Source organism: Nicotiana tabacum, chromosome 11 (genome assembly GCF_000715075.1).
Source record: "Nicotiana tabacum cultivar K326 chromosome 11, ASM71507v2, whole genome shotgun sequence".
NCBI lineage: Eukaryota > Viridiplantae > Streptophyta > Magnoliopsida > Solanales > Solanaceae > Nicotiana > Nicotiana tabacum.
Window position 1 is genome coordinate 17483742 of NC_134090.1, and position 22708 is coordinate 17506449.

A 22708-nucleotide genomic window follows, 5' to 3' on the forward strand; every position below is an offset into this window, starting at 1 on the left:
GGATATGAGATTCCTGCATTCTTCCATCAGAACACGATCGGGGTGACTTTCAGTGACATTATCCGCCACGGTTAGCAACATTAAAGCATCGCTTGAGTCGGTTTCGATAAGAACCTTCTTCAAGTTGTAGTTTTTTGCTAGAGTCAGCCCACCATGTATGGCCCACAACTCCGGTGTGATACTTGATGTCGCTTTCATGCTAGGTCGGCCGTAGAATCCGCCTATCCATCTTCCTTTGTCATCTCGTGCAATACCTCCGAAACCTGCTAATCCTGAATTAGGCATAAAACTGTCATCTGTGTTAATCTTGATATATCCTTGAGGAGGAAAAGACCAACTTATGTAGATAGGTGCATCACGCTGTTTGATTGATGGTTGTACGTGACAAACTCGAGCAGTGTTTCCGATAAAAGGAAAATGAATGCTTTGTTCGTGAGAATAAGGCAAGTAAAGTGCCATGGCTATTCACACACTTAATTATCGGACTTCGGCTACTAAAACTTTGATGGAAATGAAAAGAAATGAAAACTAGAAAGCAAATCAAAATCAATTTAGAGAAGCTTTGATAGATTTTAAATGACTAGGAAGTAGGTTACTTATAGTTATTTATTTAACATAAACCTAGTTGGACTAGGATTTTTCCTATTTTTTCCTAATTCAGTTTTAGAAGGTTTAGGAAAGTGAAAATAGGTTTTCTAAGGGGGGAATTACGCTCCTTGTCACTTGGCTCAACAGTCCATCAAAAAATGGCCCACGTTTAAAGCCCTTACCTGATATAGCCCAGGTTGTACATAATCTAAAAATTATTTTTCACCAATTAGCCTACCCTATTTTTTTCTTTTCTTCATTCTTCTTCTTCCTCTTTCACGACTTTGCACTCTAAAGTTTCTCTACCATTATATATATTCTTCAATTCTCCTTCCAAATTCAAAATTGATAATCACTATTAAGATGAGAAGAAAAAATACCACTTAAGAGAATTATTATTTTTGGAGTCACCATTAAAGGTCATTCGAAACTTCAATTTCAGAAATTGGATTTTTCGATTTTGTTAGTTGTTTGGATTGGGTGTTGGCCCAATTGATTGGGATCGTCAAGAGGAGTTCAAAACTCAAATTTGAAGTGATTTGGAGCAGATTTGAGTTGAATTTCAGAAGATGTCCAAAGAAGAAGAAGAACTAGTGAAGTTCCATTAATATGATTCTTTTGTATAATAGTGTATAATATTGTATAAGTAATGTATAATAGTGTATAAACACCTCTTATAGATTATTTTATACAAGGATGATACATTATTTACAGGTGTTTGGTGGATTTCTCACATTTCTTCTTCTTCTTCTTCTTCTTCTTCTTCTTCTTCTTCTTCTTCTTCTTCTTCTTCTTCTACACATATATACATGGTGTATCACTAACATTTTCACTACTGTGCTTATACATTTTTATATATACACTTTTATACAACTATATATATAATATACCTCTTTGTATAAAAGTGTATAATATTGTATAAAAGTGTATAAGCATCTCTGACTAATTTTTTGTACGATTTTCACTTGCAATTCTTGATTAAGACTATTCCAAATCTCTACTAAATGACTTCAAACTTTGTATACAGTCTACTTAGACTAATTTTAATAAGTTCAAACAATACACACTCCAAATTTCTCATAAAATCATATTCAAAAACTAACAAGATTAGCATTAAAGAAGATGAGATTTTAGATTTCTCGCGTCTGTTTGTGAATTTTCGTAGTTGTAATAGGTATGTAGAAACTTGAGGAAAAAGGAGAATGGAAATATTTCACGCTTGAAGATATAGAGAATAAAACAAGTGGAAAAAAGATTCAGATCTAAGCTTATTGATATTTGGCTACACATTTGCAAACTTGTAAGTGGGCTAAAATAATGCAATGTCAACTTATGGAGTGCATTATTATGTAATTTTGTCTTTTCTAAATGAGAAGAAAAATAAAGAAAAAAACTAAAGTGATCATTTAGAATAATTTAGAAACAACGTAAACTATTATTTCGGTTTGTAAAAAATCCTTTTCCTAAACTAACTTGGACTGGTTTGGAAATTATCCTTTTCCTTCATAAACTTGGATTTTATATTGGAAATCATTACATTAAATTGAGAATATCATCATTAATTATTAAAGGAAAATTTGAAACATCTTCCCAAAATTCTGTTTTCCTATCTCCTTTGTTTATCTGCGCCCATTTTGCTTTTTGTACATTTGACGAAAATTCCTTATATTTGTGTTGTTAGGCTGAAATTTTTTCCTGCTTTTCACATGAGCATAGTGTCATTGTTCTTAATTTTTTAGGGAAAAGACTATTTTTACAAATGACCACAAGAAGTTAAGCAACTTTCTTTATTTATGATTTGTCACTGTTGGATAAACCCTTTTATTTAATATGCTTTTTGCAAAGCATAGCTCGTATACTTGTAGCAATAACTTCAGATCACAATGGCTATTTATTATCAAATTTGGTAGCGGTAAAATATATCTCATCTCAATAAATTCTTGTTTCAACCCTTCGCAATACCTCTAATGATGAAACAAGCAAGTACCCTTATCCAAATCCGAACTATTTAGCCATTTAAGAGAGTGACCAAAAAAGGGAGGAAACTAAAAGAAGACTTTTGCAACAATGTGCAATTCAAAGTTCATTATTGTCAGTATATATTTCTCGTGCAACGCATGAACTTAGAGACTAGTAGTAAAAAAACATGTAGAAACTCATAATCACCCGTCACATCAACAAATAGTGTTTCTCTCTAGTGGGGTAAGACCAATGGCCTGTTCACGTTAGATTCTAACTAGCCACTTAGTGCAAAAAGGAAATTAAAATAAGGCATTTTAACTAATATTGGGATTTTGATACCCGGGTTTCTTCTAGAATGGTGAATAGGTCAAGCATGTTTTCTTTTGCCCGTGTTACGTACTAGTTGTCACACCTCCTTTTTCCCGAGGGGGATAGGGGAATTTTTCCAATTAAAGTGACAATAATCGAAACGGGATTATTATTATTCAAATTCAGAGTCCCCACTTGGGATAATTTATGGTGTCTCAAGTTACCGGTTTCAAATCCCGAATCGAGGAAGTTTTGACTCTGTTTTACAGTCCGCGAAATACAGAAATTCGGGTAAGGAATTCTGTTAATCCGAGAGAAGGTATTAGGCATTCCCGGATTCTGTGGTTTTAGCACGGTCACTCAACTATTATTAATTGCCTAATTATCTGATTGATGACATATTTTATACCTATTATGCATTTTCAGCATTTCAACTGCTTTTAAATTATTTATGGAGTTATTTCTGGAACAAATTACGGTTGTCGTACACTTGTTTGTTTTTGTAAATGTTGCGAATTGTGTCACGGGAACCATACCTACAATTTATTACATGTGTATTTTATTAATATTTGATGTTATGATCGGGTTACATGAAATGCACAACCGAATTTAGGAATTAAGTATCACAACTACGTCACGGGAACCGTACCCGCAGTCGTAATGATTGATTATTAATCGCGCCTAAAGCAAACTACGAATGTATATTAAATTGTTCATCTCCTACATTTTGAAGGTCATGGATTGTGGAATCTGTTGTGGAAAAACATGAAATTATTCAAGGTGGGATAGCTTTGTTAATAACGAGAAAATGGGCCAGACATATTATTCTGGAAATGGGTCTGGCAGTTTATTTGTTAGGCCCATGTCCCTTTGCTAAAATTAATCGAGAAATTTTCATAAAGCACTATCTTTTAGTGGTAATTAGCTATCTATAGATACCATTTTCTATATTACGGATTGTAGATACTTTTTCTGTTGTTATAAGGTGTATTAGATGTATTTAAGCTACTGTATTCATGAATACAATAGCAAAAATAGGACAGGGAAGTCCAGCTAATCAGTTGTTGTATTCGAGTGTATTCGACTGTATTCACGGCGTGAAACAGGAGATTACACTCTTTTTAAACGAAAAGTGAATCAATTAAAATAATAGACTCCTAATATAACTCAACAATCTCAATTATAACACACAAAATTTGTATTTCCAGTTATAAAAAGGATTCTCAACCAAAAAATACCCCAAAAACATAGCAATCTTCAGAGAAATTATATAATACATTCGAATACATAAATTATATTAATTAAAAAAGTTATATGAATACATTCATGACATATAGCGGACAGTGAATACAATGAAATACATAGAATACAGTGGGATACATTGAAATACAATGAAAAAAAGACAGTGGATACAATGAAATACATAAAATACAACGAGATACATTGAATTACAAAGAAAAAAAGACAATGAATACAATGAAATACATGAAAATACAACGTGATACATTAAAATACATTAACAGAAAATCAAGTTGCTCTGCCCCAAACTCCGTCGTCTTTGTTCAAGAACAAACCCTAATTTCCAGCGAATCCGCCGTCGAGCAAAAACCCTGAATCTTCAAGTTGCTCGGTCCCAAACTCTGTCGTCTTTATTCAAGAACAACTCCAATATCACGTTATCAGAATCCAAATATTTAGTTTCTTCTTTCTCCGATATTAACATATGTATAGCTTTCAAATAGCAACAAAGAAGAAAGAAAATAAGAAAAAGAGAAGAAGAAGGAAGTGGAAGTAGTGTCTGAAATTTGCTCAAATCAGGTATACATTAAAAGATTTAAGAGAAAGCAACGTCCGATGGAATTGGAGAAATTGGGATCGGAGAGAACGTAGGTGATGTAGGTGAGAAGAATTTTGAGATTGAGTATCGTGTTTTCAGGGAATGGGGGAAGAGAATGACATGTATCAAAGTAGAGAGAAAAAAATAGTGTAACTGAATAGCGTATTTAGTGGCTTAGGGGTAGGAGTTAACCAAAACTAGATATTTTTCTATAAGCATTAAAAGGTATCTATAGAATATAATTTTTTAAAATATTATTTATTTAAAATAAATAAGGTGTTAACCTTTGCTATAGGATGTAAAAATTCCAAACTAATTCCCTTAAGCACAGTCATATGGTCAGCTCAAAATCAGAAACGGGCCAGACATATTCCAATAATCAACACAAAATATTATCCAAAGCCCAACTTACCAATGATTTTTCTTTTCAATAACAAACACTAAACAAACCAAAAAAATGAATATCATTTTTCATGCTCTTATCAGATTCCAAATTAATTCCTTAAGGACGCACAATGAATTTGTGGACTCGGAATATTTTTTATCATTTACAGTTTATCCAGTTTCTTCTAACAGTTTTCTAATTTCTGTTTTAACACAGTAGCGACTACAGGTAGATTTGACAACAAACAAGAAAAATCACACACATTTAATGCACAAAGCCTAAACAGAGGCATAGCTAGAGCAAATCATATCTTTGAGTGAAAATCCAAACGGGAAATAGATTACATACCTATCAGCAACGACAAATAGAAGAAGAGATGACCAAATAAAGGCCTAACTTGAGAGCAAATAAAGCTTGACTGAGCAAGAATAGCTGAACAGTAATCAACAACCCATTATGTTGAGTGTAACGACCCGACCGGTCGTTTTGAGCTCTAGCGCGTCGTTCAGCAGTTTGAGGTCATGAGCAGCTTCACTTCAGGTATTATGACTTGTACGCATGGTCAGAATTAAATTTCGGGAAGTTCGGAGTTGATTTGGAAAGAGAATTCTCATTTCGGGAGCTTTAAGTTGAAAGGATCGATTAAGATTGGATTTTTGAGTAAACGACCTCGGAATCGGGATTCAAAGGTTCCAGCAGGTTCGTATGAAGATTTCGGACTTGGGCATATGTCTGGATCGGGTTTTCGAAGACCCGAGAACATTTCGACACCTATTGTGGAAGTTATAATTTTTGGAAGAATTTCATAAGTTTGGGTTGAAGTGCATTTCAGTGTTATCAATGTCTGTTTGGGATTCCGAGTCCAGGGATAGCTCCGTATGGTGATTCTGGTGTTGGGAGCGCGATCGGAAGTGAATTCGGAGGTCCATGGGTCATTTTGGAGTCATTTGACTAAAGATAGAAATTTGAAAGTTTATGAAGAGTTTGACCAGAAGTGGACTTTTCATATCGGGGTCGGAATCCAATTTCGGAAGTTGGAGTAGGTCCGTAATGTCGAGTATGACTTGTGTGCAAGATTTGAGATCAATCGGGCGTGATTTGATGGGTTTCGGCATCGAATGTTGAAGTTTGAAATTCTAAAGTTCATTAAGCTTGGATTGGAGGGCGATCCATGGTTTAAGCGTTATTTGATGCGATTTAAGGCCTCGAGCAGGTCCGCGTTATGTTATAGGACTGATTGGTGTTATTGGACGGGGTATTGGGGGCCTCAGGTGGATTCAGGGTGGTTATCGGATTGATTTGGAGTTGGGAGGAAGAGCTGAAGCCTGTTGTCATCTGGTGTAACCGCACCTGCGAGGTCTTGGCCGCAGGTGCAGAGCCGCAGAAGCGGCCAAAGGGGCGTAGATGCGGTTGAGAAGGGAGAAGGCTGAGACCGCAGATGCGATCATGTTGCTGCAGAAGCGGGACTGCACCCGCGGAAGGAGAAGCGCAGAAGTGGAAGAATGGGGCCTGGTGAAGGACAGCAAATGCGGTAGTAGGGCCGCACCTGCAGAACCGCAGAAGAGGTCAAGTGACCGCCGGTGCGGAAGTTCTGGAGGCAGTGAGTTCTTTAAAAAATGGGATTTGGCCCATTATCCTTCATTTTTCTTCTTGGTTGGGTGATTTTGGAACCTTTGAATAGGGGGATTTCATCATCAAACATGAGGTAAGTTAATTCCACCCCTTGTGAGTTAAATACATGGTATTAATACGGATTAAAGTATGGAAATTGGTAGAAACTTGGGGGTTTTAGTGGAAAGACCTTGAATTTGTATTTTTAGATTTTGACCACGATTTTGGGTATGAAATTGAGAATAAATTATATATTTGAGTTAGTGAGGTTGTGGGTAAAGCTTATCTTCAAAAAATTTCGGAATCTGGGCACGTGGGCCCGAGGGTAATTTTGTCAACTTTTCGACCGGGGTTAGGAATCGTTATAAATTGGATTATTATGAGCAATTAAGCATATATTAATGGGTTTACATAATTATTAGCTAGTTTTGGAGCGTTGTGCATCAATTTGAGTCTTCGGAAGGGTGTGGAATGCCGATGATGGAACTTCGGAGCGAGGTGAGTCTCTTTTCTAACCTTGTAAGAGGGAATTTTCACCATAGGTGAATTAAATAGATTTGTGCTTCTACTTGTGGGGGCTACGTACGTACGAGGTGACGAGAGTCCGTGCGTAGCTACTATTATGCTTAAGTTCAGGTAGTCTAGGACCCAAAAGCATGCTTTACTTGCAATATTTGAAATATTGCTGTCAATTTAAAATGCTTAAAATATATTGAATGTGTATAATGATTTTCTAAAATATTGGACATCGTTTTTTGATTTTTAAAAAGAGAAATTGCTTTTCTTTGAATAATTGCTCCCTAATGAATTCTTGATTGACTGTTTGTTGTGTTTATTTATATTTGACTGCGTCGCTTGTATGATTCGCGAGTGAGGTAATAGATGCATCTATGGTTCGCACCATTCGACCCTTTGGCAGTGCACAGTTTAAATATTTGTTGGATCGGGCCGTACGACCTCGGCATGATTTGCGCATGCTTGCTTGAGATTTACAAATTGATATTGCCTCCTCGGTTTGAGATACTTTGATAAATAATGGGTTATGAATTTGGAGACTTCTAAATATAAAAAGGAATGATTACTTGTTTCTTGACTTACTTGAGTACTGTCAATGTTAATAAATCTATGATTATTAGCATTATTAATATATTATTATCGGACCATTAGTAAGTGTCGAAGTCGACCTCTCGTCTCTACTTCTTCGAGGTTAGACGGGACACTTACTGGGTACACGTTTTTGTACTCATGCTATACTTGCTGTGCATTTTTGTTGCATATGCACATGTACCCCTAGCGGCCTAATGAGCATAGCAGCATGGATGATACAGTGACTTAGGTGAGCTGCATCTGTCGAGGCGAATCGCAGCCGGCATAGTCTCTTTCAGTGTATAGTATTTACCTTCTGTCCAATTTGTATTTCGGACAGTTATTGCACATCATTTGATTTACTAGAAATAGCTCATGCACTTGCGACACTGGATTCTGGAATGATTATGGGATTATTAAATAATAAGTTTGTTAAAGACATCATCTTATTTCAATGAATTTCATTATTTATTGTTTAATGTATAAAATGAATAATTTCAATAAATACTAAAATGAGAATCTAATTAACTTCTTGGTGTTGGCTTGCCTGACAGTGGTATCCGGCGTCATCATGACCCTTAGTGGATTTTCGACCGTGACATTGAGATTCTTTAGCTTCCAAACCCAGAAAATGCACCAAGAAACAGTAAAATTGAAGCAAGCCGTTGAAAAATTCTTATCTAAGCTTTCCTTTTTTTTTTGTTTCTCTTTTTCTAGTGAGAGTGCAGATGATCCTTCCTCCTTTTAATGAGGGAATGTCACCCCTTTTTTATAGAATATGAGGTGTGTGCTATTGTGAGGAATGAAAGAGAGATAGATATTTTCTTTTCTAAAAACTTCTAAGACCCTCCTAGATTTCTTTAATTCAATTAACTCCTATAAGTTCTTAATAATTTACAAACTAGGACAAACAAAACAAGGCAAAGATCAGAACAAAGCAAAGATCAAAAGAAACAAAGCATTGTGCATTTAAACCTAGTGGACGAAGTACTTCAACATTTAAAATCTAAACTAACCCTAAACCTGAATAAATTAAACATGAATAGGATTTGAAATGAGGCGGAAACAGAGATTATTAAAGAACCTATTACCATAAACGACTTTCACAAAAGGAAAATTGCTAAACCTAATTTAGAAGCCCGTTCAGATGATGACCTAATAAATTCAACTAAGCACAACCAAAATACACTGTAATTAACCTAAAGCTAAACCATGCAAACTAAGCAAAAAACAATTATGAAAAAAAAAACGGAAAGAAAGATTACCCCAAAAAGAAAACAACCACAGAGATGAGTTGGTCTAGCAGCAAGCTCGGATAGATTCCGGTGGCCACAATATGAACTGAGACTAATATCAATCGATTGCTCTCATCAAGAACAGTCGATTGATGTTGGTCTTGGGTTCAAATGAGCCGAAATTGAAAGGGAAATCAGAAAACAAAAAAGACCTAGGGTTCAACTTTTCAGATCTAAAATTTGGGGATTTCTGGGTTTATTTGAAGGAAGTGGTTAAGAGATATAGAAAGAAGGGAAGATGGTGATTGCATGGTGTCAATTTGGGCGAGTTTGGAGCGTTGCCGCCGCCGTGAGACAATTTCCAGCGAGCGGCGGCTGGCGGTAAAAGATTTTAGCGGCGGTTAAGGTTAGGATTTAGAAAGAGATGGGGAATGGGAGGGTTCTGAAGGGTTTTGGCGGGGGGGGGGGGGGGGGGGGGTTCAGACATATATATTAGAAGTGAGTGGTGAGTTTCCAGCCGTTGATGAGGCGATCGATGGCTGAGATTGGTTAGGGGTAAAACGACGTCGTTTGGTACGGGGTAAGGCTGGACCGAGTGTTCCGATTTGGACCTGGTTGGGGCGGGTTAATTAGGGAAATTTGGGCCTAGACCTTATCTTGGCCCAAATCCGGAACCAACACAAATCCTTTCTCTTTCCTTTTTCTTTTGCTCTTTTTTTTTTGATTTTTTTAAAACTAATAAAAATAATTAACGACCTAAATAAAGTCTTAAACCAAATCTAATTTATAGAATTAAACTTAATTGCCTATTTCTAGCATTTAGAATAATTAATTAACTTCAAACTAAAGAAAGAAAAATACTAAATTTAAAACTAGAAGCTAAATATGTAAAATGACCCATATTTTGTGATTTTGTTTAATAATTCAATTAATTAACAACACCTTAAAAAATGTAAACAACAACCTAAAATATAATGCATGAAATTTGAATATTTTTAGGGTATTTTCCATGATTTTAAAATACTAAAATGCAACTAAATGCAAACAATTTAACAGATATTTCTAAAAATTCTATAAAAATTAAAACAAACTAGAAAATCTTTTTTGTGACTTTGTAGGAGTATTTTTCTGTCGGGCAAAAATCACGTGCCCACAACTGCCCATCTTTGCTCAGAAACACGAAGAGTTTTCGGGCAAAGATAAAGTGAGCGAATATGAGTGATTTTTGCCTGTTTGGATACTCCATGGGAAGCGTTTTGAAAATTTTTGACCGAACCTTGCTTTTGAGGTTGCCTACATATCCTTGGCTATAAAGGAATTAGGTCAGTGTAGCTTTGGAAGTTTTGGTAGCTGGGACTACCGAGAAGTTGTGATTTCACTGCTGCTGCTGCTGTTATTACTTGCTGGACTCCTTATTACACCGAAATCAAAAATGAAAAGAATCTAAGCAAGTCTATCAGCTATGAGTTACAAGATTCCTATCTATATGTCTTCAAAACTTGACCTTGAAACTTCTATAGTTCTGCTGTGCATATTGAAGAGTTGACTCGCACTCTCGAGGCCAGCTTCTGTTACTTCTAACTTGAATTGATCTCACTCTTCAGGCGGGTTCATGTTGTTGTCTTGGACTTTGAACTTAACTCTGAAATGAATTTCCTCGTTCTCCTGGTGGGTGCCTGCTACTTGACTTGATACTTGAAATAAATTCTCTCGTTCTCCAGGTGAGTGCCTGCTACTTGACCTAATACTTGAAATGAATTCCCTCGTTCTCCAGGTGGGTGCCTGCCATTACAACAAAACAGACAAAACAAAAGAAAATTGTCTCTCTTGACCTCTTTACTTAACAATTCCTTCCATTTATTTTTGTGATATTAGCTTTATGTTTGTGTTTGGCTTTTAAAAACATGATGCCACATCCAGAAGTACTAGCTGGACTCACAATTTGAGTTAAAGATTGCATCCGAGACAAAACAAAAGTTTTAAGGTATAGTGCTCTTTCTAGATTGGAATTTCTTGTTTTCTGTTTAAGATAGCCTTGGCTTGATAGATAAATTGCATAGTAATAGCGCCGGTTAACCACTCTTCAACCATACTGAAGCGGACCTATGTTAGGAATAGAGGGGTCATCGAACCTCGTTAACTTCCGCAAAAATTCTAGATATATATGTGTATATAACTATATATGTTGAAAACGATCATATATTTTACTTGGAACCCTTAAACTCAAAAGCTATATAGGAGCACCGGTTGAGTAATTCACTCATGTGCCCCCGCCATCCTAAAATCCTGGGTCCACCTCAGCAACCATATATTCGAAAATAGTCTCCGTCATGGATATTTATATTTCAATGGTAAAACTCCTGCCAGTATCCTGGAATTTCGCATGTGAAATTTAAAATTAATCGAAGAAATGTTTTCAGAAAAATAAGTCATCTTCTTGGTATTTAGTTGTAAGAGAGTATGTTTTAAGGAAAATATTTTCCACCAAAAGGGTTACGACCACCTCAAACTCTTAATTCCATGTTACTATTCTAGCCAACTTATACATTCTCATCAATTTTTAATAAATATTTTAAAAATATATATTTTCTCTCTAATCAAATATTAAAAAATAGTTTTCAGGAAAATAAGTCAAAAAAAAAAAAAACATTTTCTCAAAAAAGTTTTCCGTCGTACCAAGTGAAAATTATGAACTCCTCAAGGGAAAAAACCGTCCCATTTTGAGCTCGCTCATGCGGATGTTCCCACTGATCTTAACTTTATAAATTGTCAGCTTCTGTCTTTCCATACGAAGTCTGGCACTTTTCTTGTCTGGTTTGTCCATTGTGCCAAACATTTATTTGCCAACATTTGCCGTGTTTTAACTAGTTTTTTTTTTGGTTCATGTTTTAACTAGTTTATTTACACCTATAGTATTTCCTCTATCTATACTCTTTCCATATTTCACTTGAACTCAGCGTAGGACTCTTTCCATATTTTTATAGTTTATAAAAATGTCCTTTCTTAAATTTTATTTCTTCTTTGTCTATTTTTGCAACACTACGTACGCGGATGCAGCTTATACGTTGCAGGTTCAATTGAACCCAATATTTCTGACACGAATCACATATATGTGAACTTCACTAAAACTTCTAACAAATATTGAACTCTAAATACATAATTTGAAAAGTACAATTAACTCAGTGCTAAGAAAAATTAAAGATTAGACCTATCGAGTTTAAATCTTGGATCTGCCTATGTACTAGCCGCTAGTTTCTTGATTAATCCTAGGGGAAATTTGGAGATTTTGTGACCAAAATGGAAGCAAATGAAGCAGGGGAATCATTTTTCACAACAAAACTATTTGGTCAAGAAACCAAGAGAACATGTGAAAGAATTTAGAGATGCTTAAAGAAAGACAAAGTCACAAGCATTGGTATATATGGAGTTAAAGGAGTTGGAAAAACAACCTTAGCCAAGCTCATCAATCATCTTCTCCAACAAAAAATTAAACTCAATCCCAAGTTTTTTGGATAAATATTTCTCAAGAATCCAACATCAGGGAATTGCAAAATGATATTGCTGCAGCCATTGAATTGGATCTTTTAGAGGAAGTAGATGAAGAGAAGAGGGCGATCGCGTTACACGAATCGTTCAAAGGGGAAAAGGATTTTGTTCTAATATTGGATGATGCATTAGAAGATATACCTTTAAAGATGTTAGGACATCCTTTAAAAGTTGAAGGGGGAAGGTTGATAGTAACAAGTTGTTTGCTCGAAACGTGTCGAAAAATGGGATGTCAAAGGAAATTTGGAGTGAAAAAACTAGAAGAAGAGGAATCTAGGAGCTTGTTTATAGAAAAACTTGGAAATGAGAAAGTAGTAATTCCTCAAGAAGTAGAAGGAATGGCTAAGTCTGTGGTAAATAATTGTGGTGTCCTTCCACTTAGGATCATTACAATAGCTAAAAGCCTAAAAGGGTTGGAATTGGAAGGTGTTAATCAATGAAAAAAGGCCTTGGAAAATATTTCAAGAATCTTTAAAAGGGGAAAACAATGATATTATACAATGTTGCTATATAGTTTTAATTGTTTGAAAGAACAAAACTTACAACAATGTTTCTTGTATTGTTGTTTGTATCCAGAAGATGAGAAAATTCCAAAGGATCAATTGATAAATAGGTTCATTTTAGAGGGGCTAATCGATACAAAGGAGACTCGCGAGGCAGAGTTTGAGCAGGGATATGAGATATTGAGCAGATTGGAAAGTGTTTGTTTGTTGGAAAGTGCCATAGACAACAAAGGTAATCGATGTGTGAAACTGCACAATTTGATTAGAGACATGGGAATGAGGATCTCAAATGAAAATCCCATGTTTATGGTAAAAGCTGGAGTTCAACTCAATGATGCACCAAAGGAAGATGAATGGCTGGAAAATTTGGACAAGGTATTGTTAAAATTATATAGACTTCAACTTATATTTAGAGAGATAAATTGTATGTTATAATTTGTTGTTATTAAAAGGTTTTAATCGGGAGGTCACGTGTTTGAGCCGTGGAAACAGTCTCTTGCAGAAATGTAGGGTAAGGCTGCGTACAATAGACCCTTGTGGTCCAGCCCTTCCCTGGATCCTGGGCATAGCAGAAGCTTAGTGCACCAAACTACCTTTTTTTTGCCTCAATTAAAAGCAATTTGTGAAGGTTAAAGTTGAATCGGCCTAAGACACCTCATAAAGTATGTGCTTTTATGTAAATAACGAAACATTGCACAATTATAAATAGGGTTATGGTCTCCAAATCAGACGTATGATTATGAATTCATTCCCCTTGGTTTGAAAGATCAATAACTGCATGACTGAATAATTTTATTAATACTCATGTATTCAGGTACGCTTCTGTATTTAGTTTATATTCTTAATGTTATACTATAGATCTTAAGGAAAGTAATATTCGTCCTCTAATATTTAGTTCCTAACAGGTATCTCTAATGAGGAACAAGATAGGGATATTGCCCCAACTCTCCACTCTCCAATATTTAGTTAGAAAAACTCGAGGCATTACAGGAATTAGATTTGAGTGGCACTGCGATTCAAACTCTGCCAGAAGCCCTTGAGACTTTGTTCAACCTCAAATGCCTGAATTTGCATGCAATGCGCTGGCTCGAGAAAATACCAATAGGGATATTGTCCCAATGCTTAGTGTTATCGCATCATATAGACGTAGTGTTGTGGAAGCCAAATGTATATAGTGTGAATAAGTCACAACTACTATACCAAAAATTATGACAGCCACCAAATAATAAATAAGACAATAAAACAACAATAAAGGGAACACCAGAATTTACGAGGTTCGGCTAATTTTGCCTACTCCTCGGACACAACCAATATTTTATTTCACTCCAAAAATACAAGTGAAATAATACTAAAGAGAGAAGATACAAATGCCTTAAACGGATGAGAAGACAAATGAGAGGTGTTTTTAAATCCTAAACATTAAGCCTTCTTTTATAGGGGGAAAATCCCCCCAACTATTGCTAACCCACCGATGTGGGAATCTGAAATTTTGACATTTCAACAAATCTCCACCTTGGCAAAAATTCCACGTCTTCAATTTTCTCTCTATAACAAATTTTGGTTGTGTCTTCATCTTCAATCTTCAGTGTTCAACAATGTTGATCAAATCCAAACAATGTTGAAACTTGACCGCAGTCACCACCTTTGTCAGCATATCAGCAGGATTCTCTGTAGTATGAATTTTCTTCACCGTGACTCCACCTTCTTCTATGATTTCTCGTACGAAATGATACCGAACATCAATGTGCTTCGTCCTTGCATGATAAACTTGGTTCTTCGCTAATTGAATAGCACTTTGACTATCACAAAAAATTGTGATACCTTTTTGTTCAACTCCAAGCTCCTTTAGCAATCCTTGAAGCCAAATTGCCTCTTTCACAGCATCTGTAATAGCCATGTACTCTGCCTCTGTTGTAGACAAAGCAATTGTTGACTGCAAAGTAGACTTCCAACTAACTGGTGCCTTTGCAAAAGTAAACACATAACCAGTAGTTGATCTTCGTTTGTCCATATCACCCGCAAAATCTGAGTCACAATATCCAACTACAGACTGATTGTCTTCCTGCTCAAAAACTAACCCGACATCTACAGTATTATGAATATACCGTAGAATCCACTTCACAGCTTGCCAATGCTCCTTCCCTGGATTGTGCATATATCTGCTAATAACTCCAACAGTTTGTGAAATGTCAGGCCTTGTGCAAACCATTGCATACATCAAGCTACCAACAACATTTGCGTATGGTACCTTTGACATATACTCTCGTTCAGCTTCATCCATTGGCGACATAGTAGTACTTAGCTTAAAATGGGGAGCAAGTGGAGTACTAACTGGCTTAGTCTTGTCATCTATGCCAAAACGTTGTAGTACTCTCTTCAAATATTCTTTCTGAGATAAACAAAGTTTCTTTGAACGTCTATCTCTAATTATCTCCATGCCAAGAATTTTCTTTGCCTCACCCAGATCCTTCATCTCGAACTCCTTCTTCAGTTGAATCTTCAACTTATCAATTTCTTCCGAATTGTTGGAAGCTATCAACATATCATCAACATATAGGAGAAGATATACAAAGGAACCATCTTTAAGCTTGTGCAAATACACACAATGATCGTATTTGCTTCTCTTGTACCCTTGCCGCAACATAAACTCGTCAAATTGCTTGTACCATTGTCTAGAAGATTGTTTCAATCCGTACAATGATTTTTCAAGTTTGCACACCATATTTTCTTTTCCAACAACTTTGAATCCTTCTGGCTGAGTCATGTAGATTTCCTCCTCCAAGTTTCCATGTAAAAACGCAATTTTTACATCCATCTGAACTAGTTCCAAATCCAATTGTGCTACCAAAGCCAACATAATTCTAATGGAGGAATGTTTTACAACTGGGGAAAACACTTCATTGTAATCAATTCCCTCCTTTTGAGCATATCCTTTGGCCACCAATCTTGCTTTGTAGCGAACATTTACTTGGTTAGGAAATCCTTCTTTCTTTGTAAATACCCATTTGCACCCAATTGCTTTCTTTCCCTTCGGGAGATTGGCCAATCTCCATGTATGATTCTGATGAAGGGACTGTATTTCATCATTCATGGCAATCCTCCACTTATCTTCTTCTGAACTTTGGACAGCATCTTTATAAGTGGTAGGAACATCATCAGCTACAATTGAGGTTGCACAAGCAACTGTCTCTATGAGACGAACAGGTTTCGTTATTGTTCTTTTTGGCCTGCTGGTTGCTATTGATTCAAATTGTTGTTGAGGTTCCTGAGTTGGAATCTCCTCTACTGGCTCTCCTTCCAGAGGGTAATCTTCATTTGTTTCCTCCTCTGCTTCTTGTGTAGGAAAAATAAATTTTCCCTCAAACTCCACCTGCTTAGAAGCACCTTTATTTTGTTTGGTATCTTCTGTTACCTTATTTACCATAGCAGATTCATCAAAGGTAACATCCCTGCTGAATATTACTTTCTTTGTCATAGGACACCATAAGCGATATCTTTTGACTCCAGAAGTAATTCCCATAAAAATAGCCTTCTTTGCCCTTGGATCCAATTTTGACTCCGTCACATGATAATATGCAGTTGAGCCAAACACGTGCAAAGAGTTATAATCTACAACAGGTTTTCCATACCATTTTTCAAATGGTGTCTTGCCATCAATAGCAGCAGATGGTAGACGATTAATGAGGTGGCATGCATATGTAATTGCCTCAGCCCAAAATTCTTTGCCCAAGCCAGCATTGGACAACATACACCGTACCTTCTCTAGCAAGGTCCGGTTCATACGTTCTGCCACTCCATTCTGTTGTGGTGTATGTCTAACAGTGAAGTGTCGGACGATGCCATCATTTTCACTGACCTTATTGAAATGATCATTTTTTATTCACCTCCATTGTCTGTGCGAATACACTTGATCCTCTTGCCTGTTTGATTCTCCACCATCGTCTTCCATTTGAGAAAAATTCCCAACACTTCATCTTTGCTCTTCATTGTATACACCCATACTCTTCAGGAAAATTCATCAACAAAGGTTACAAAATAGTGCTTCCCACCCAATGAAGGTGTTTTGGAAGGACCCCAAACATCTGAGTGTACATAATCCAAAATGCCTTTAGTATTATGGATCGTTGTACCAAATTTAACCCTTGTCTGTTTCCCTTTAACACAATGCTCACAAAACTCCAAGTTGCAAGCCTTTACTCCTTTTAACAATCCTTGATCTGATAGAGTTTTCAAGGATTTTCCTCCAGCATGCCCCAAGCGCATGTGCCATAGCTTGGTTGCTTCTGCCTCTTTATCGTCACTGGATGTCACTGTCGCTGTCCCAATAACTGTACTGCCACGATAGCGGTACATATTATTATTCTTCCGATTAGCCTTCATTACCACTAGTGCACCGGAGCATACTCTCATCACTCCATTTTCTGCAATGATTTTGAACCCTTTTGATTCTAGGGCTCCCACAGAGATGAGATTCTTCTTCAAATCCGGTACATATCGAACATCTATCAATGTTCTGATCATTCCATCATGGTTCCTTAATCGTATTGAACCAATGCCATATGAGGTAAGAGGGCTGTTATCCGCTGTGTGGACGACTCCATATTCTCCTTCTTGAAATTCCATGAACCAGTCCCTGTTGGGACACATATGATAGCTACAAGCCGAGTCCATCAACCATATGTCTGATGATGTTGATGACTCTGTTGTAACTAATGAGAAGTCTGAATCATCACAATCAGCTACATTTGAATCCATAATAGCCTTTCCATTGTTATGTTTGGCCTTATTCTTCAACTTCGGACAGTCTTTCTTCCAGTGCCCTTTTTCTCGACAAAAGGCACATTCATCTTTGCTGGGTCTGGATCTTGACTTGGATCTTCCCTTCTTTGTCCTCGTTTGATTTTGAGGACGACCCCTCACAAACAGTGCTTCTCCTTCTCCGCCCTTCTGTTTTTCTCGCTTTCTTTGTTCATAGCTGTACAAAGCCGAACAAACTTCTCTGAGAGAAATTTCGTCATTTCCATGGAGTAGAGTATTTTCAAGGTGCTCGTACTCATCAGGAAGTGACGCCAACAACATTAAGGCCAAGTCACCATCATCATAAGTTGTATCCATATTTTGCAAATCTGTGACCAACTTATTGAAACTGGTGATATGTTCATTCATCGTGGTACCAGGAACATAGGTGAAGTGAAACAGTCTCTTCTTCATGTACAATTTATTTTGACTGTTTTTCTTCAAAAATTTATCCTCCAGTGCTTTCCATAATTTACTTGCAGAAGTTTCCTTTGTGTATGGATATTTCTGCTCTCTAGCAAGGTAGGATCGAATGGTACCGCAAGCAACACGGTTGATAATTCTCCAATCTTCTTCTCCAATAACATCTGGTTTCTTTTCTTCAATGGCCAGATCTAGCCCTTGTTGAAAAAGGACATCTAGAACCTCGCCTTGCCACATCCCAAAATGCCCGGACCCGTCAAAAATTTCTACCACAAATTTCGCATTTGACACAATTCTTGTCATAAGCGAAGATGCCAATGATGACGTATTGTTGACACTTGATGTAGATTCTTCTTGTTTATTGTCTCCCATATTTGACACAAATATTATTTAATAGCTGACGACACAAATCAAGATTATTCCTTTCTGATGTAGAAGATCAGACTAAGCTGCAACCACAGAGCATACTCAGACAGAACCTTGACTCAGTTACCAAGATAAATCTTTTCTGATGTGGAAGATCAGACTATGCTGCAACCACAGAGCATACTTAGACAGTACCTTGGCTCTGATACCAATTGTTGCGGAAGCCAAATGTATATAGTGTGAATAAGTCACAACTACTATACCAAAAATTATGACAGCCACCAAATAATAAATAAGACAATAAAACAACAATAAAGGGAACACCATAATTTACGAGGTTCGGCTAATTTTGCCTACTCCTCGGACACAACCAATATTTTATTTCACTCCAAAAATACAAGTGAAATAATACTAAAGAGAGAAGATACAAATGCCTTAAACAGATGAGAAGGCAAATGAGAGGTGTTTTTAAATCCTAAACATTAAGCCTTCTTTTATAGGGGGAAAATCCCCCCAACTATTGCTAACCCACCGATGTGGGAATCTGAAATTTTGACATTTCAACACGTAGAAGGTGAGGAACTAGAGGAGCTAAAAGAGTTGGAAGAATTTCAAGGTAGGTTCTCTAATGTTCAAAACTTCAACCAATTCATTAAAGGTCAAGAAAATGAGGGATGCCTTAGGTTTTATAGAATTTTAGTAGGCCAATATGATGGTTTAGGACCAATGACACAAATCCAATTCAATCATAACAGAATTTTCGATAAATTAGTCAAGTGTTACGGACTTGGGAAAGAAGATGAAGTGTTATTGCCTCCGCAGGACATCGAGCACTTGAAAATTCAGAGCTGCAATAACTTTAGTGGCTGTCTTTCAGATTGTTTGCCACGTCTTTATGATTCTAAAGATTTAAAGCACTTCAAAGTTCGTTGGTGCAGCAAACTAGAGTATCTTATGAGGATAGAAGAGGGACAAGAATCCGTCTTATTTCATTCTCTCGAGCATCTTGATCTCCTCGAGTTGCATAGTTTCATTGGCATTTTTGATGAATAGGAAACAAGTTTAAGAGATTCTATTTCACTAACTGGTATCTTTTCTTGCCTTAGAATGATACGAATCGAGAGATGTCACAGTATCAAGAAGCTATTTCCAATTGGTTTATGCTCAAATATGCAAAATCTTGAGAGAATATATGTACAAGAATATACTTGTGGTCTTTGCCTGAATTGAAAAGCATATGCAATGGAAAAATGGTAGGTTGAGGGAATTGCCTTTCCTCTTTTCCCCTGAAGATGAGAAATTTACCATTCCTTGTGATAAAGAATGGTGGGAATCTTTGGAATGGGATAATCCAAACACTAGAAATGAGCTTCAGCACTTTGTTAACTATTGGTAAGAATTGTGTTCTTGATTGAAGCTAAGGTATTCAGACAACTCAATAAAAGGGCAGCCCGGTACATTTTAATATACATGTAGTCATATCTTGTATTAATACTACGAAATGCGTACCTAAAATAACTTTGAACTGCATATATATATATATATATATATTCTAGAAATAATTCTTGCTGTCAAATATATGAACTGCAATACTCAATTTCTGAAATTAAAGTAAAAATAAAAGTCAAACCATCAAAGCACTTGTTATACAAAATGGCAAAGGAATAGCATACACATTGATCAGATCCAAAGTATCGACATCTATGTTTTCCTGTAGTCCTAAAATATTTAAAATTATTACTATTTTAAAGAAAAAATAGGGTTAACAACAAAGGAAAAGCTGCATACGGCCGTGAAGCAACGAGTTAGTATGCTTTTGTGAAGAAATGAAATGTCATATATGCTCAACACTTCAAAAGAATTACTATCGTGAGACAATATGTGTGAAAAGTAGAAATCTGAACAACACATATGACACTAGAAAATTATAATTAAAAAAAGATGTTAATTAGTTAGCTTCTTTTTAAGTATAACCACTAAATTAATAGCCCATTTGATTTAGTTCAAAGACAAATTTGTAGGGCAAATAGCACATGAACAAATACTGAATAAACAATAATTCAAGAACTAAATTCACTACTTTTTATTCTTAAGAAAACTAAAATAAAATGAAATGTCATATTGTTTAAGTTTCCATTGGTGGAGGATTTTCTAAAACTTGCAATCGATATATATATTTTTTTCTGATAATACATTTTGGACCGATGACTCTTTTTTAACATCCAAGAAATGCTGGTTAATATGCTTTACTCATTTTTGAAGTCTTACGTAAATGAAATAATACCAAAAACATTAGCAATGATAGTGCGGTTTAAACAATCGTTACAGTATCGCCAGCAAGTATAATGAATTAAATAGTGCAAATGAGTAAAGTAAACGTCAGGAAAAATAGAGAAGATAAATATTACTCGTAGTGATCCCCGACATTCAAAAAAAATATCTTTCAAATTATTATATTCTTTTCGATATTTACAGATGCTACAACTGAACAATATTTTTGTCCTAGGCTTCTCATTAGGTTACATGCTTCGGATACCTAGCATATGCTATGTGAGTCATATCCACAAGTAGCAATTGCTGCATAGAATGTGGTGGGCGATGCAATATTACCAAGTCTTCTTCTGCGTTCTTCCCAACTTCGCCAAATGATCAGCACAATTATTTTGTTGTCTCAGAGTATGGATTAGAGTAATTCCAAGTTTGGATATAAGATTCCTGCATTCTTCTATCAGAACACGATCGGGGTGAATTTCAGTGACATTATCTGCCACGGTTAGCAACATTAAGGCATCGCTTGAGTTGGTTTCGATAAGAACCTTCTTCAAGTTGTAGTTTTTTGCTAGAGTCAACCCGCCATGTATAGCCCACAACTCCGGTTTGATACTTGATGTCGCTTTCATGCTAAGTCGGCCGTAGAATTCGCCTATCCATCTTCCTTTGTCATCTCGTGCAATACCTCCGAAACCTGCTTGTTCTGAATTAGGCCTAAAGCTGCTATCTGTATTAATCTTGATATATTCCTGAAGAGGAAAAGACCAACTTATGTAGATAGGTGCATCACACTGTTTGATTGATGATAGTACGTGACAAACTCGAGCAGTGTTTCCGATAAAAGGAAAATGAATGCTTTGTTCGTGAGAATAAGGCAAGTAAAGTGACATGGCTATTCACACACTTAATTATCGGACTTTGGCTACTAAAACTTTGATGGAAATGAAAAGAAATGAAAACTAGAAAGGAAACCAAAATCAGTTTAGAGAAGCTTTCATAGATTTTAAATGACTTGAAAGTAGGTTATTTATAATTATTTATTTAACATAAACCTAGTTGGACTAGGATTTTTCCTATTTTTTCCTAATTCTAGTTTTAGAAGGTTTAGGAAAGTGAAAATAGGTTTTCTAAATGAGAAGAAAAATAAAGAAAAAAACTAAAGTGATCATTTAGAATAATTTAGAAACAACGTAAACTATTATTTCGATTTGTACAAAATCCTTTTCCTAAACTAAATTATTCTATTTGGACTAGGAATTCCTTATTTTTGTGTTAGTAGGCTGATATTTTTTTGTGCTTTTCATATGAGCATAGTGTTAGTGTTCTTAATTTTTTTTTAAGGGAAAGACTTTATTTTTATTAAGCAACTTTCGTTAATTATGATTTGTCACAGTTGGATAAAGCCTTTTATTTAATAAGCTTTTTTGCAAAGCCGTAGCTCATATACTTATAGCAATAACTTCGAGTTCATTACTCAAATAATCACGCAATTATCCAAAATTATGGATTAAAATTATTTTTCTTTCATTTGTAACAGGAAAGTCGCTCAACTATCCATGTACCATATTTGGCTGCTCCCCTTCACTTGAACCTGCAAAAGGAAATCAGGGGTTAGTCTTAGGCCTTTCTGTAAGCAAAAGGGTAAATTAAATTCTTTTTAGCCCATCCTGGCAGCCTATTCTTCCCTTGAACAAAAGTTTTGTTCTTTTGACTAGCCTTTTCTTTTGCATTACATTCACTTTTATAGTGACCAGTCTTAACACAATGTGTGCATATTTTGTTCTCAGGA

The 22708-nt window shown here is 35.9% G+C and overlaps 1 protein-coding gene across 1 annotated transcript; it reads left to right on the plus strand.

The window, feature by feature from the left end:
* The first annotated feature begins 9311 nt into the window (after positions 1-9311).
* Positions 9312-20044, plus strand: LOC142165749 (disease resistance protein RPS5-like). The gene is made up of 4 exons (XM_075224119.1): positions 9312-9394; positions 12555-12985; positions 13136-13437; positions 19883-20044. The coding sequence occupies exons 1-4, from the start codon at positions 9312-9314 to the stop codon at positions 20042-20044; spliced, it is 978 nt and encodes a 325-aa protein (XP_075080220.1).
* The last annotated feature ends 2664 nt before the right edge of the window (positions 20045-22708 follow it).